This window comes from Tiliqua scincoides, chromosome 2 (assembly GCF_035046505.1).
Source record: "Tiliqua scincoides isolate rTilSci1 chromosome 2, rTilSci1.hap2, whole genome shotgun sequence".
NCBI classification, from domain to species: Eukaryota; Metazoa; Chordata; class Lepidosauria; order Squamata; family Scincidae; genus Tiliqua; species Tiliqua scincoides.
The window spans coordinates 150,928,818-150,945,640 of NC_089822.1; the positions used below are offsets into that span (position 1 = coordinate 150,928,818).

General features: G+C 44.2%; 1 protein-coding gene across 3 annotated transcripts in view; it reads right to left on the reverse strand.

Annotated features, from left to right (window-relative positions):
* The window catches only part of RNF213 (ring finger protein 213), a 125,223-nt gene extending 119,813 nt beyond the window's left edge, over positions 1 to 5,410 (reverse strand). For all 3 annotated transcript variants that reach the window (XM_066616877.1, XM_066616878.1, XM_066616876.1), the window contains exons 1-2: positions 5,235 to 5,410; positions 1,858 to 2,529 (exon numbers count right to left, since the gene is read on the reverse strand). In XM_066616877.1, the coding sequence (XP_066472974.1) occupies positions 1,858 to 2,529; positions 5,235 to 5,396 (834 nt within the window). In that variant the 5' untranslated portion in view covers positions 5,397 to 5,410. The remainder of the gene's footprint in view (positions 1 to 1,857; positions 2,530 to 5,234) is intronic.
* Between the last annotated feature and the right edge of the window lie 11,413 nt (positions 5,411 to 16,823).

A 16,823-nucleotide genomic window follows, 5' to 3' on the forward strand; every position in this document is an offset into this window, starting at 1 on the left:
TTGGCGGAGGGTCAGCTTTGTGTAGTACGTAGAGATGATTGGGTGCAGGGAGAGTGGGGTGACATGAGTCAGCAATATTGGTAAGAACATGGATTGGTCCAGATTCCTCATGTGGTCAAAGAGGAGATGGCTATAAAAATCAGTTAGATCTTACTGAGGTGCACTTTCTGCATTGGGCAAATGCTGCCAGAGGCTCTGCTACCTTGGACATCAGATTGGACCAATTAAATATCTTGGTAATGTAGGATAAAACATTGAGTAGACCAGATAGCTTTGTTATGTTTCTGTTGTAGTGATATTTACCATTCCCCTGGACATGCCCCTATATAGCCCCTCTATAGCCCTGACAGAGAGTGGAAATGCTCCTGATGTATTAACTTTTTCTTAATAAATATATTTTACTCCAGATTGGGGGGGGGGGTGCTTACTGGCTGGGTGCAGGAAGGTTGCTCACAAGACCCAACTGGTTGGAGGGAACACTGGTGGAACTGCCAAGCACTCACAGTTGTGAACAGACATGGGAATCCCCTTGGGGTGAACGGGCCCACGTGGGATGGCAGCTTAGTCCCAAGTCGTATCCCATAAACCTCCGTCACAGGTGTTTTGTTGCTTGGTGTTTTAACAGATTATATTTTACACTGATTTTATTAAATTTGTTTTATTGAGGCTGTGAGTCACCTCCAGTTGCTTTTTAGTTAGGAGAAGTGTGGACCATTAACCTATAGTAAGAGAATGCAGGGGTGGGAGCCATGGAGATAACCTAGGAAAATAACAGAATAGGGAACAGCAAAGGGGCAGGGAAAGAGGAAGAAATGACACAGGATGGTAAAAACTAGGTCAGAGCAATGGAAAGAAGATAAAAGGAAAGGAGAGGCTACCCAGCTACCAGTGCAGGACTGGGTAAAAACACAGGTTCTCAACCATACTTTACTAGTGTCACCTTTGTAAGTTTATTCCACCTTCTGGATGTGCCCCTCCCCCGAAACAGCAAACTTTTTGAAATTTGTTAATAAAAAGACATGCAAGGTGCATCCCCACCCCCACCAAAGTGAGTACATACAAGAGAACATGGCATGGTCCCATGCAGGCCTGAATTCTTTTACCTCACCTTTCTCACTTACCTGAAGCTGAGCCTCCAACTCCCTATACACAGTACTCTATATAGCAGTGTTTCTCAAACTGTGGGTGGAGACCTACTAGGTGAGTCACGAGCCAATTTCAGGTGGGTCCCCATTTATTTCAATGTTTTATTTTTAATATATTAGATTTGATGCTGCCATGGTATGTGATTGCATTTGGGGAAATGTTACAGACCTATACTTTTAACAAGTTACTATGTATATTCTTTTAACAATGATAGTAAATGGGGCTTACTCCTGGGTAAGTGTGGGTAAAATTGCAGTTAGGATTGTTAAAAAAATTTTTCAGCTTGATGATGTAACTTCTGGTCATGGCATAACTTCTAGTGAGTCCCGACAGATTATCATTCTAAAAAGTGGGTCCTAGTGCTAAACATGTTAGACCCCCTGCCCTACAGCTAGGATACAGTTTATTCCCTACCACACGAAAGGTCAGTTTGTTCCCTCACTGGCCATCAATTTAATACAAACCAAGGAAGTTGTTCTTTGTCTAGTACAACAAAAACACAGCTTTCTTCCCCTTCTTTCTTCCCTTCAACACTAGTTGAAATCAGTGTGCGTAAGCACATCTCTTTACAAGATTAGGTTGTTAGGCTCCCCTTTTCTGTGTTTAGATTGCCAAGCAGCAATCACTTCAAATGCTCCACAAAGAAAACTCCTGCATAGCCAGAGAATGGGCATATTCCCACCCAGTTAGTAAGGCCCTTAGGCAGCTTACCTTTGAAACAGAAACACCCCTCTGTTGCATGGCCTCCTGTTCAACTTTCATTTTCCGACTCGGTGTCATTTCAGTTTCAGGCGCCTTGCTTTGAACTTCTGCACCCAATTTTGCACATTCGTTTTCAGAAGATTTGTCATTTAAGTGCAAATCTGAGATCTTCTCTGCACTTTCTCTGGAATCAAGTAGAGCTGCATCTCCACCCAAAGCCTCAGTTTCTGATGCATTTCCTAGAGGCTGATCAACTGTAGGAATGTGTACGTGGGTTTGTGTTTTGTTAGAAACTGTCTGTTGACCAATGATACTACCTGTATTGCAGCATCCCTCCTCTATCTTCTCCTCCAAGGGTCCTGGGCCAGGATGTTGAGCTTCTGCACCTTTTGGGTTATCGTGTTCTGACTGATCCTTGCTGTCAATACTGCTGCCTGAGTTTCCTGCAACAATTCCTGAACTCTGACCTGTGTCTAAGGGGCTACAGCTTTTAACCTGACCTAAACTGTCACCACTGGATTTGGAAACTGGTTCAGTCAATTTTACTTTTTTGTTCTGACTTTCTTTTGGTGGATTATTTGCCTCTGCCACTTCTGGGTTTGGATAAGCAGGATTAAGTGGTGTTGAGGTGTTCTGAAGCTCAGAGCCTGAAGGATCCTTATTTTTGTTTTTCTTCTTTCTCTGTATGAAGAAAGCGTGGAGAGAAAGATGAGTTATTGGAAAATCTTGTGCTTTTGAACAAACACACACTCATACAAAGCTAGACTAGCACTATATATAGCTCAGTTAGAGTGACAGTGATGAGAAGCAACTGTTCAAGGGCTCCAGCAGGGATCTTCTGTAGCTCCACCTGGAGAAACTAGAGCTTCAATACGGACCTTCAACATGCAAAGCATGTGCTTTACTACTGAGATATGGCCCCAACTCTGAAAGTACCATTTCTTAAGTATAGGACGAATAGATCATTTGTCCTCACTCAAACACATTTACAGTTATGCCCTCACAGTGAAGATTAAAAGCAAAGGAATAGTCAGGCTTGCATATTCTATGAAAGCAAGATCAGCAACCTACTATGCATCAACCTTTAGACCACAGCAAACCACATACAGAAAGTAATTGTAGTGCACAAGTGTTTTTGCAAAGCAAACAGCAAACAGTTTGCAAATCTCAAATAAGCCAAAACAAAAAGCTTAAGTAGTCAAAATTAGGAACCATAAAGAAAACCCATTACATTCAAGATCAGAGAAGAGGATATGCTCTGAAATCTTCTCGCTAGTTGAGATAAATTTTACCACATCTTAACTTGGCTGTCAATCACAATTCAAAGCACCAGCATTTTCAAAATAGAGACCAATACTATCTCATCATATCAATTTTTTTCTTTATATATAATGAACATGTGTGCATGCACGTGTGTGCGTATGAGAGAGAAAGCATGAGTATGCACCCCAGATGTAGATTAAATAAAGCAAAGATTATTGCGATAGTGATCTGCAATAAGTTGTAAGAAAAATGCCAAGCAGAAGATCTACATACAGCAGGGATCTCCAAAGTTTTTGGCACAAGGGCCACATTGTATACTTGACACTTATTTTTCAAGGGCAGAAAAATAAATACAGGCAGAACCAATATGCTGAGAGTTTGATTGAATACAATAAATGGGTGGGGATGGAAAAAGGAGGGCAGAAGAGGGCAAAAGTGACTTTACTAAAATACCCAGAACTATGAAACAGCAGATCACAGGAAAATGTCTGCAATTTCCCTAACTCCCAGGAACCTCACTAAAACACACAGGAACCAACAGGAGAAGTTCCTGGAATTCACAAACACCTCAGAAATAAAGCAGTCTCTGAAAAAGACGCCCATTCCTCTCGCCCCGCCCCCCCAAAAAGACATTTAAGGGTGAAGAAATAAATTTATCAGAACCAGCAGACTGCAGGGGACATTCCTGGATTGCAGCATACACATTCACCCCACAGCAGAAGTAAATTAACACAGAATAGGGATCTCAGAGCTAGGGGAGGTAAAGAAATGTTCCTGGACTGCACACACATACTCGCTAGACCCTGGCAGATCGCATGCAAACTTTCAACCAACCCGCAAAGCTTTCTGCAGAGCTTGTGCAAGATCCCTGAAGCTCTCACATGAGCTCTGCAGAGCCCTGCCAGTCACACAGGAGGCCAGAAGTCCCCGCATGAGCTCTGCAGTGGTCAGGCTGAAGTTTCTGTGAGCCAGAGAGTCTCTTTGGGCCATGGGTCACTAGGGGCTGGATCTAGCCTGCAGGCCATAGTTTGGAGACCCTTGACATACAGCATCCCCTTTCACTATAGCTGTATGGAGATTACCTTAGTATGCCAAAGAATACATGGGTGGGGTGAGAGTGGAAAACCAAGTACCAATCTAAATTTGTATTGTTCCCCAACCACCGAGACTTCTGCTCCCCAGCTGGTCTTGAGTTCTACCCATATCATCAATCCTACTACAAACACTATTTTAAAAAAATACAAAAACTAAGAACTGGACTTCTAACAATGTACAGCACCAATGTTTGCCCAGTTGACAGTGGCTTTGAAATCTCTTGTCTCTCCCCCTTCCTCAACTCCACCACAGGAGTTTTCAGCCTTGCTTGTCACCAGAAACTTTGTCTTCCAATAATAAAAAAAAAATCCTTCACTTTGAGGCAAATGAATCACTTGCCTTTTCAGCAGCAAATGAATCATTTGCCTTTTCAGCACTGTTACATGCACATTTCAATACAATGAAGGCACGGCTTCAAGCAGGCAGCGGCAGCTCGAGTCAAGACTCCCTCTGGCATTTTGTGAACTCTTGTTTTTCTGCAACTCTGAGAGTGCAGTTTCATTTTAACAAAGCCTGAAAGAACCAGACTACTGTGTTCTTCACAAGGCCGTATATAAACTAATCACATACAAACAGCAATTCAGAACACACACTTCACTGACAACGGTACTTTCATAACAGTACATTTTCTTAGGCGATACCACATACAGGGAAAAAACTACCTGCTGAGGGCTTGCGTATGTTCTGCCACCCTCATATAGCTCTGTTTTCTCGCTTCTCCTTTTTGTGGAAGGAGGGTTACTATCCTCACTCAACTCATTCCAGGCAATGTCATCCATAACTTTCACTGCCTGCAGAAAAGCAGCCTTGCTTTCAGACACTTAGCAACAAAACTTAACTGCTAGCTTATTAATACAGCAAACAGAAATCAGTTATCACAACCATTGTTAACAGGTATATTCAGAAAAATGCAACAGCTCCAAGACAGCAGACTTCATAAGAAGGGTATTAGTCATTACTCTTTGCTTCAATAAACCAGAGAAATCACCAAGACTCTGTACAGTGGACAAGCTGTACCATGTACTCACTTTCTTTGGCGAGACCGAAGTCCAATTCCCAGAGCTCTCAGAGAGAGAGTTTTCTGCCCCTCTCTGCATTTGTTTAGGGGGTTGCTGCTCAACAGAGAATTCCAAGGAGGCAGAGCTCTCTGCTCGCAGTTCTCCCCTGGGTTCCATTTCCGGCACCACCATGGGCTTTGCTGCTTCATTCTCTGCAATGCAAACAAAATTTATTACTAGAACAATAAAGTTAGAAAAGTCATCTCAATAGAAATCTGCAGTCAGCTCAAGGACTGGGTTGTGGATCTTTGTGGTAAGAGGGAGAGTGGAAATTAGAACACTAAACTGAACTTTTTCAGTCAAGACACTCCAACAGCAGAATTTCATTGTTGAGTTCCCAGGCCTACACCCCATGGCACACCTACCATTTGGTGCAGAAATTAAAGTGTACATGATATCCACTGGGACCAATAAAACACAATATAAACTGCATGAAGATCTTGAGTTCTAACATCCTACCCAGGGACATCCTGAAACACAACTCCCTAATACAAGAGTTCTCAAACTCCTTTCCTTGGACCCACTGTGTCATCTGCAGTGGATCCTGGGCCCACCAAGGCCAGAAAGGTACAAGATAAAGTGGTGCATTGACCTGGAAATTGCTTCTAGGTCATGCTGGCACATGACCCACTTGATTGGGCATGATGTGCCATGGTTCTCAAACTGTTTGCCACAACCCACTAGTAGGTCACAACCCAATTTTTGGACAAGGAAGTGACACAACATGGCTAATGAAGTAGATCGCGTGCCAGTGCAACCTGGAAGCAACTTCCAGGTCGCGTGCCATTTTACGCTACAGCTTCCAGGTCACAGGGCAGGCCCATGAACCACCTAAAATTGGATCATGACACATAGTTTAAGAAATGTTGCTCTAATATACATCACATCTGTGTCCTATTCTCAGTCTTCAACCCACACTTCATTATTACCATATCCCCTTCAGAATAGGCTGCAAAAAGGAATCCTTTTAAATAATCTGCAAACAAACAAACATGATTTTATCACCTAGACCAGTGTTTCTCAAACTGTCAGTCAAAATCTGATGTCAGGACCTCCCACCCACCCTTGTTTCTGGTTGGATCCAAACTGGAATCCTCAGGATGCAACTGGAAGCTGCACAAGGTCTCCAGAAGCAGCCAGAAAGTTACTTCCAGGTTTGTGAAAGTGATTTCCGGTTGGTTGCTTCTGGAAGAGGCCTGCAGAGGTCCAGTGCTGGAGGACGTGGGTCATGATGCTCTCCACCTCAGAGTAGGTTAGTCATGGTGAGGAGAAGCTTAAGAAACCCTGAACTAAACCACATAACAGGGCTTCCAGCTTTTTATTCTTTTGCAGATTTTTAAAGTTTATTTTTGCTTGGCCAAAGTTTCTTTCTGATCCAGACTGCAAGGCAAGGAAAAAGAACCACCTCTTATTACCATTATAATTTTATCCTTAAATTAAATGGCAATTAAATGGCATAGAGGGCACAAACAATTTTGCATGCCTTATGGGTTATTAAAGCAGCACAGGGAGGACGGATGTGTACTAGGAATTGGCAGGAGAAAAAGTATACAAGCAGGATAGACAAAGAAAAAATTCCTGTTTTCATACCTCTCCAGCTATTAACTAATTAACAGACTACCACTTTGGTTGTACAGTGGACCCTCCATATCCACAGCTCATTCATGTCTGGAGGGGAGACAGAAAGTCACTGACAAGTTGCAGAGGAGTAGCTGGTGTGCCAATTAGAAGGTGAAATGGAATGCTGTGAATTCAGTTGCAAAGTGTGATACCAACTTGAGAGCCTGACTGGCAGGCTTTGTTGCTGTCTGTGGAAGTTTGAGGGTGCGCGCTGTGGGGCCAGAGAGATGATTACATCATGGAATTAGAAACATCTGGAGACTAAAAGCTTTAATATATGAATAGAACAATTTGGAAAGAAAGGATAGCCTGGCTGTGCAAACCACCTTGAGTAATATCTGATGAGAAATCTGAGGATGAGAAAGGTGGTACATAAATACAGAAATATATAAAAATAAAATAAAAGAGGTGCCTTTCAATCCTCACCACAGTTTCTTAACCAGAGCCTCTGGAGGCCTCTTCTGGGTTGTACCAGGCCTGCAGCCCACTCTATTGGCATCTGTAGGCCTCAAAACGACCTGCAGAAGCAACTTCCAGTCAAACTGGTAGTTGTGTCCACAAATTGTAAGTCACTTCTCTGGGCCATTCTGAGGGCCGTGGAGACCAACAGAGTGGGTCACAGGCCCAACACAACCCAGAAGAGGCCTCCAGAGGCTCCAGGTAAGACACAGCAGCAAGCATCAGCTGCTGGATTTCAGCATCCACAGAATTTGTTATCCACAAATTTGATTTCAGGAACCAAACCCTTGCAGGTAAAGAGGGCCCACATTATGCTTATCCACTCCCATTCCATAATATAAAAGTTACAGGATCATAGAGCAGGATAAGTGTAATTAAGGCAAGAACACTGACTGACCAGCAATGACAAATTCAGAATCAGAACAAGCAGAAGTGCTTAGGAGGGAGGTAAATCAGACAGTTATCAAGGATTCTAGAACTAACCTATTCAGCTACCCAATACATTTTTCCACTGTGTCCCTCATTTTTAATAGAAAGGTGCTGCATCCCATTTACTGATTTATAGTCAAGGTTGCCCCTGCATAATCGCTTACTTTGTGTACTGCCGGAAGCAGCTAACTCTTCCCCACAGAAACAGCAGAATTTGTGAGATACATTTTGAGAATGACCACACTTAGGGCATTTAATGCCCTTTTTGCGGGATCGCCGACCCAGGGTGGAGGTTTCTATACTCTGTTGGAAAAAGACAGATAAACAGATGGGTTAAAAAACAGCAATTTAACTTGTATTCTTATATTTCACTTTCTGTGAAAAGAAAATGAAACAAAGAAGAATATTTCTGTATAATTCAACATTTCATGTTATAATATATTAAAGGAAAATGAATAAATGTACAAGTTAACCACGCATGAGGAGGATATTAGCACTATATTGAACAAACAACTTATAAAAGCAGCAACTTGTCACGCAGGAAGAAAAGAAAACTGCATAAATAGTTTTTAAATTACAGTAAATAAACATAAGGTAGATCCCAAGGTTAAGTTTGTAGGCTTTCAAGTAAAAAGACTAAATAACAAAAATTAATTTCGCAAACACATCTACCTTGCTACTCATATACCCCCAGGAATCCCATCTTCTACTACATACTGGAGAGAAAGTACATGTACCTTCCAAGAACCAGCATTTGCTTCCTCAGAATATCTGGCAATACACATCCAAGCATTTATGTGTTTCATTTTAAGGTCTGATTATGACATAGGCTCACCTGAGAAGATGAGAGTAACCATCTGGTCTCCTCATCTCATCCCTTTAGACAGGCAAGTCTGCTTGTCCAGTTCATAAACATGCCAATCTCAATAAGGAGCTTAGTTAGGGCTAATATCGCCAAGGAAAACCCGAACATGAGAAATGAAAAATATCCAGGCCCATGGCTGTATAAGAACAGCATTTTCACACAAAGGACAAATGCTACTGTCAGCTTTTATGACACCAAGCCAGCACAGAAGCTTCTGGGGGATTAGAAGTCTCCCAAAAAACAGGGGTGAAGCAAGGGCACACAAAAGGCATTTATCACACTCTGCTAATGTTGTCTCTCTGCCATCTATTTTGCTAAATTCAATGCAGCTGATCTGTACAGTGTCATAAGCATATTAGAGTTACGGTAGTTTCACTTTCAAAACAGACATTAAAAACCAGGCATTCTGAGGGAGCAAGGGGTGTGACCATGAGACACATCAAGCACAGAATATTGCCTGAGAAAGTCACATGTGTCACATGTGCAGAAAAAGCCTTCATGAACTGCTAGTAGGAACTCCTCTCAGAAAACTCCATTTGAGATCAAGTGCCTTGTAAGCACAGTTCTGAGAAACTGGAATTTACCCACCTCTAGGCATGTACTGAAGGCCCTTCAGGAAGGTTTTCCACACCACTGAAATTATCCTGCGAGATATTAACTTGTGAACTGGGTGCCATAATATTTGACCATATTTTGCTGCTGGTTGTGCTGTCATTGTTTACCCATTGTAAGCTTGCTGCATTACTTTATTCTGTTTTAATTGGGTTTTATGTAGTATTGTTTACTCTGAGTGTTTCTTTGACAATAACGTAAGATGAAAGCATTTTAAATAAATAAAATAAGGTTGCAATCCCACACATACTTACCTGGAAGCAACTCCCATTGAACTCAGTGCGACTTGCTTCCAAGCAGACACACATAAGATTGCATTGGGAATATAGTCAGGGATGGACCAACTCAGTCACGCTAGCCAATTTGTGCCAACACAGAACTCATCACATCCCACCTCCACAAAGGCTCCTGTGGTTTTTAACAGTTGCATGGCTGTTGTATTGGGAAACTGCCGCCTCTTGAATGCAAGTGCACTGGTAGACAATGCCTCACTTGTCAAGTTTCTGCCTGTCACACACATGTTAAAAAGCACAGGAAAGCTGTTGTCCTTGTGTCACAAGAAGTGCAACACAAAAGGTGGCAACTGCAGTTACAAGGCCTATAGCCACACTGGCCACCTGAAAGTAGCTGCCACTAGAAACTGGGTCACTGAGGTCAAAATACATTTTTCCAGTCTTTGGCCAGCCCACCGTAGTGCACAAGTCACAGAAGGAGACAAAGCCCCTACAAGCCGGAATCAAAAGGCACATAAAGTTTCCTTAGCCTTTCCCCACATCTATGAGGGGTCTCAAAAAACCCCTTCTTCACAGCCCCCTGAACACCTCAGCATCTCCTCAGTTACAGTTCAGCTGCCACTCACAGCTGACAGTCTCTGGACTGGGAGCACGAGACTGGCCAATCAGAAGCCTCTATGCAAATAAGGGGTGATGGCTGATCTGCTGAATGCCTCCGTAGTCTCTCCATCCCACCTACAACCGGTAGATAAACCCGCTCACGCCAATAAGGGAGCAGCGAGCCCATTCATTCGACAACGACTGTCTCAGCACTACAAACCCCAGAATTCATCGAGACTGCACTTTAACCCATTTTTGCCCGGCCCACAGATGTACACATTTGATCCGTGTTGCTTATATGCAACGTTGGGCAAAAGCGGTTTAAAGTAAACCATTCGCAAAAAAAATGCTTTGCAACACAGAAGCCTCTTGGAACAGCGCTTTCCCCCTGTGAATCTCCTGGAAAAACCCACTTTGCGCATGTAAAAATACTAAACCAACATAGTGTGTTTCCATACAGACTGAAAACCTGCCCCAGGACTCGCCCCCTTTGTAAGCATTTCTGCTCACTGGGTGGTCTTGGGCAGAAGTGTGCAAAAAAAGTCAGCTCTTTGAAGAGGCAAAGCCCATCTCTCCAGCGATTGATCTGCATCACCCTTTAAAGCGGTGCCTGGTCCTGGAGAGCGAAAGCGCCTTTCCACTGCAGAATAACCACAGGCTTTGTCACCTTCTAAATGCCCAGCAGAGCAAGCAGAAGAGTCGTTTCCCCCACACTCACCCCATCAGGGAGTTGCCTTTCTCAACAGTGCGCTAGGAGGGAAGATGTTGGAGACACCGGCCAGTCAAGAGGTCCAGCCTGCCAGCTTGGAAAGCCACTCCTCCCATGAACAAGCACTACTGCAAAGAGGACTCCCAACCTCCCGCTGACCCGTGCAGCATCCCTGGCTTGCGTAACCCTGCTGGTGCTGCCCTGTGCCGCCCTCCTCCGCCTCACAAATAGGGGGAAGGCACCGCGAATCTGTCCCAATCTCACACGCAGAAAACTTTACGGCGCCTGCTTCACACCGTATCAGAAAAACCAGACCCACATCATACCACTCTCCACACCACCAGGAGCATCAAGGCCGCAGCTCAGCTAAGCCATCTTCCCTTGCTGCTAAAGGCTATAACAGGACACGCCACTAACCGCCCGATCCCATGCCTGTCTACTCAGAAGTTCCATTCGATTCAATGAGGCTTACTCCCAGGAAAGTGTGGCTAGGATTGGGCTGTAAGTAACTTGCCTGCAAGTCTAAGGTTGATGCCCCTCCAACCCTAAGAATAATACGCACCCGGCCCGACTGGGAATCGTTACCAGCGCCGACAGAAGGACAGCTCTGCAGACACTTCGTCCGTCCAGTCCCACCAAGCACCGACTACAACCTGCAACTTTCGCTTTCCCCTTCTCCTTCCTAGAAGATGCGCTTGCTTTCGTTTTCCGAGTGTGACGCGCCCTGTCCACGCCCTCCAGCTGAGCCTCCGCCCTGCAAGTATGTCCGGAGGGAGAGGATACTGAGAGCCCCACCCTAGACGTGTCTACTCAAAAGTCAGTCCCATTATAGTCAATGGGGCTTACTCCCAGGTAAGCGTGGCTAGGATTGCAGCCTGAGTGGCCTCCAGGCACGTGTTTGACGCTGCAAAATCCTGTTCACACTTCCCTGGGAATAAGCCCCATTGACTACTACAGGGGTGGGCAAACTTTCAACTGTAGGGATCCTGGACCTTTAACAATTGTGTAGGTGAGAGAATGTCAGCAGGTGCAGCTGGAAGAGATGACCAGCTGCAGCTGCTGAAGTTCTCGCTCCTACACAATTGTTATGGGTCAGGATCCCTAGGAAGTTTGCTCATCCTTGAACTACTGTACGACAGGACTTACTTCTGAGTAGACATGCCTAGGATTGGGCTCTGAGGTTGCAATCCTATCTACACTTTCCTAGGGGTAAGCCCCACTGAACACAATAGCATGTACTTTGGAGTAGACATGCATAGGATTGTGCCCTGAGTCCGCTGCAGATTTTAAGAGCGGGGAGGGGGGCATAAGAAGAGCCCTGCTGGATCAGGTCAAAGACCCACCTGGTCCAACTTCCTGTATCTCACAGTGGCCCACCAGATGCCTCAGGGAGCAAACAGGACAACATCCTGGTGCGCTCCCTTGCATCTGGCACTCTGAGGAAGCCTACTTCTAAAATCAGGAAGTTGCACATATCCATCACAGTTTGTAACCAGTGATAGACTTTTCCTCCAGAAATTTGTCCAATTCCCTTTTAAAGAGATCTAGGCCAGATGCCATCACCACATTGTGTGGCAAGGAGTTCCACAGACTAAATTACATGCTGGGTAAAGAAATACCATATTTTCTTTTGTCTGTCCTAACTCCCCCAACACTCAATTTTAGTGGAAGTCCCCTGGTTCTGGTGTTGTGTGAGAGAAAAGGATGGCACTGCTTTTAAAATCCTCCCCACAGCTCTCTTTGGAAACAAGAGTTGTCTAGACTCATAAAAAGAAAGTTCACAAAGCAGTACATAGTAAGAAAAAAAGGACTTGCACAGTCCAATCCTATCCACACTTTCCTGGAAGTCCTATTGACGCTAATGGGACTTGCTTCTGAGTAGGCATGCATAGGATTGGGCTCACAATCTAAAAAAGATGCAGAAGAACACAAGCAAACAGTCACTAGAAAAGACACTGTGCTGAGGTGAACAGGGACAGTTACTCTCCCCGTTAATTATAAGAGGAACACCACTTGAAAAAGACCCTTTTGCCCCCACTTAACAGAGGCCCCATTTAAAAGGGGCCTTTTAACATGCCATGTTGCATTGCTGGTCTTGTTACTAGGTGGCAGGGGTCTGGGGGTCCCACAAGTACCACCACTGGTACGAATACCACTGCTGGTTGAGAATCACTGCTCTAGTCTGTTCTGTCACTGAAATAGATACAATGCCTTCTACTTTAGGCAAAAGCAAACTTGAGTGAAATTACATTATATGCATGACTTTTTTTGCCATGTATCCTGAGGCTGCAAATCAGGAACTGCAATGCTTTTCAGAAATACAATCTCTTTCAGTTTCATTTCTTGGGTTACTTGAACTGTTATAGAAACTGAGGGCTTACAGCCCAATCCTATGCTTCCCAGAATTCCTCAATTACTTCATTCAATTAATTTGTCAAAACCCACTGTCCTTAGTTCCTTGACTCTACTACATCTAAGCTGATGCATGGGTACACAGTATGAGAGCCAAGTTATGGAGGCGTTGTTGCTAAGCCCACACTAGATCCTACCATGGCATACCCTGCCCAATACCTGATGGTGCATTAGTTGCTATCATTGTCACTAGGACTTGGGGTTCAGTGGATGGGCCACCCCTACATGTACATGACCAATAATGCAATCCTATTTATGTCAGAAGTAAATCTCATTGAATTTAATAGGACTTACTCCCAGCAACTCTGTATGGTTGGCATCCAGTCTCGGAAGACTATGGTATCGCATTCTGAATAGTGGTTCTGGAACAGTGTCCTCTCCAGTGCACGAAGCCTGGGTAAAGTAGGTATGGAGGATAGGCTGTTACCCATGCAGCAAATCTCCCCTCTCCACGTCGCTGAAATGGTTCAATGGAAGCGTGACTGTGTTCAGCCATGAACTGCCTCAGGGACTCCGGCTCTGGATTTTGCCTTGAGGTTGACTCCTGAAGCCTTTTCCATAACTGGATGTAGCCACAAGGCAGTGGAGGTTTGGGATCAGAGTTTTCCTTCTCTCAGATGAGCTGCCTTCCCATGCTAACGAATCCTGTCTACCTGGTGGGTGGCTGTTTAGTCGCCTCTTACAACAAGTACAGCCAAACTGAGGGCCTATTCTTATCCCCCAGTCCCCAGAGGTGATATATCCCCCAGCCCCCAGCAACTGATATCCTCCAGCCCCCAGCTGGGACTGGTCCAGCCCCCAGCAACTCTGTATAGGATTCACATATTCTTCCAGTCCCTTCCCCTCCTTCTCTCAGTTCCCTAGTGTGTTTTAAGACTGAGCCCCTCCAGGCAGTAGCCTGCCTTCTATTGTAAAGCACCATGCAGACTGATTATCATACTAAATAATTGCAACAACTTTTACTCTAAAATACTTTATTTGATGTAAGGATATGACACCTATGTCTCTTTGATCCTATATGATTCTTGCATTTCTTTGCGATGTAGAGTCCCCCTTAAACTTTTGATGTCTGGATCTCATCTTGGTGACAGGTCTCTGCCCTTTTGGTTTAAGAAGCATGTTGTAAAATTCTGCCTGGGAATAGTTATCAAGGCAGAGTTACTCCCTCTTTCTTTTAGTACTAGAACTGGGGAGTAACCAGTTGGGTTAACATATCTGTATGAGCTCAAGGACAGACTGTTAAGTTGTTTGATTAACAAATCATTGTCAGCTGGCTCTTTTGAAGCTGGGACAAGAGACAGAATTATGAGTTCTACAAGTCATCTGGATTCAGCAAAATGTATTATGGCAGCCTAAGGGTGATTAGTTCAAATTAGTTTACAAGAAGCCCCTTGGGAACTGACAAATTGCCTTCCATTGGTAAGAGAAGCAAGATTCAGTTATGCTGGTGAAGGCAGTGGTGTTGCTAGGGAAGTGTGGACTGCACAGGGTGAACCACTCAGTAGGGATGACATCACTACTGGACAAAACTGTGAAAATCTTAGTATTTTTGAAAAATACAATCAGGTTATACATCATTAGATGCATAATTTAATGCAGAATGCAACGAAACAAACCGTGTTTAAATGTCTGTATTCTATCAAAGATTGCAGACAAATAACCAGAAAAGGAAAACACAACTGCCTTATGTAACAAAAAGTGGATTTTTATTAATTCAAAACTGATTGTTCTGGGGGCCAATAAGGTGTTATTATGACAGCAGGGAACCAATAAGGTGTTAGTATGAGTCAGTTCTCACTTCCATGGATAAGAGTTTAATACTATTATTCTTGTTTTTCTGAGCCTCCCAGATCCATATGGACCCCCTATTTGTAGCCTTGCTGGCAAAGAAAGTTTAAGTTTCCACCAATGTAGTTCTCTTGTGAAATCTCAGCATGAGAGAGGAGATGCATCCATTTCTTTTTTGGCCTCATACCAGAGGCCTGGATCCTGAAAAGAATGCAGATCAGTTACCATGACTACCAAACCAAGGGAGAGGCTAGCTAACACAAGAGGGAGATTAACTCAATGCTGTTTCTTTAAAAAGCCTCTCGCAACAGTGGAAACTGCATAAAAGAAAGTGGAAATGGACTCAGGGAAACAGTAGGTAAAAATTAAGGCATTGGCACAAGTGAGCAATACTGCAAATCACCAGCAGACGGCAAAATTCTGCAAACAGAAAACGTTCTTTACATGCTTCAAATGCAGAGAACCCTTCTAAGAACATAGTTACACCAGTTACTACAGTATGGGATCTAGGAATAGTTGAACCACAAGCCATGCAACTCCTGGAATACAGTCAAAGCTGCATAGGGCTTACGCAGGCAGAGAATGTTAGCTCAGGCATGAAGCACATAGACCTGAAGTGTTAAGGAAGGGATAGAATCCAGCAAAGTAGAGATTGAAGGTGGGTCCGACTCCACCGTAGAATCTCTGTGGGTTAAATTACCAGGCTTGTGCAGCGATGTAATACTGGGGGCGTGCTATCGTCCTCCAGACCAGAAATCTGATGGGGACCTTGAAATGAGGAAACAGATCAGGGAGGTGACAAGGAGGGACAGGGTTGTAATCATGGGGGACTTCAATTATCTTCATATTGACTGGGTCAATTTGTGTTCTGGTCACGATAAGGAAACCGGATTTCTTGACGTGCTAAATGACTGTGGCTTAGATCAGCTAGTCACGGAGCCCACCAGAGGACAGGTGACTCTGGATTTAATTTTGTGCGGTACGCAGGACCTGGTTAGAGATGTCAATGTTACAGAGCCATTGGGGAACAGTGATCATGCTGCGATCCGTTTTGACGTGCACGTTGGGGGAAGAATACCAGGCAAATCTCTAACAAAAACCCTTGACTTCCGACGGGCGGACTTCCCTCAAATGAGGAGGCTGGTTAGAAGGAGGTTGAAAGGGAGGGTAAAAAGAGTCCAGTCTCTCCAGAGTGCATGGAGGCTGCTTAAAACAACAGTAATAGAGGCCCAGCAGAGGTGTATACCGCAAAGAAAGAAGGGTTCCACTAAATCCAGGAGGGTGCCCGCATGGCTAACCAGCCAAGTTAGAGAGGCTGTGAAGGGCAAGGAAGCTTCCTTCCGCAAATGGAAGTCTTGCCCTAATGAAGAGAATAAAAAGGAACATAAACTGTGGCAAAAGAAATGTAAGAAGGTGATAGGGGAGGCCAAGCGAGACTATGAGGAACGCATGGCCAGCAACATTAAGGGGAATAATAAAAGCTTCTTCAAATATGTTAGAAGCAGGAAAACCGCCAGAGAAGCGGTTGGCCCTCTGGATGGTGAGGGAGGGAAAGGGGAGATAAAAGGAGACTTAGAGATGGCAGAGAAATTAAATGAGTTCTTTGCATCTGTCTTCACGGCAGAAGACCTCGGGCAGATACCGCTGCCCGAACGGCCCCCTCCTAACCGAGGAGTTAAGTCAGATAGAGGTTAAAAGAGAAGATGTTTCAGACCTCATTGATAAATTAAAGATCAATAAGTCACCGGGCCCTGATGGCATACACCCAAGGGTTATTAAGGAATTGAAGAATGAAGTTGCAGATCTCTTGACTAAGGTATGCAACTTGTCCC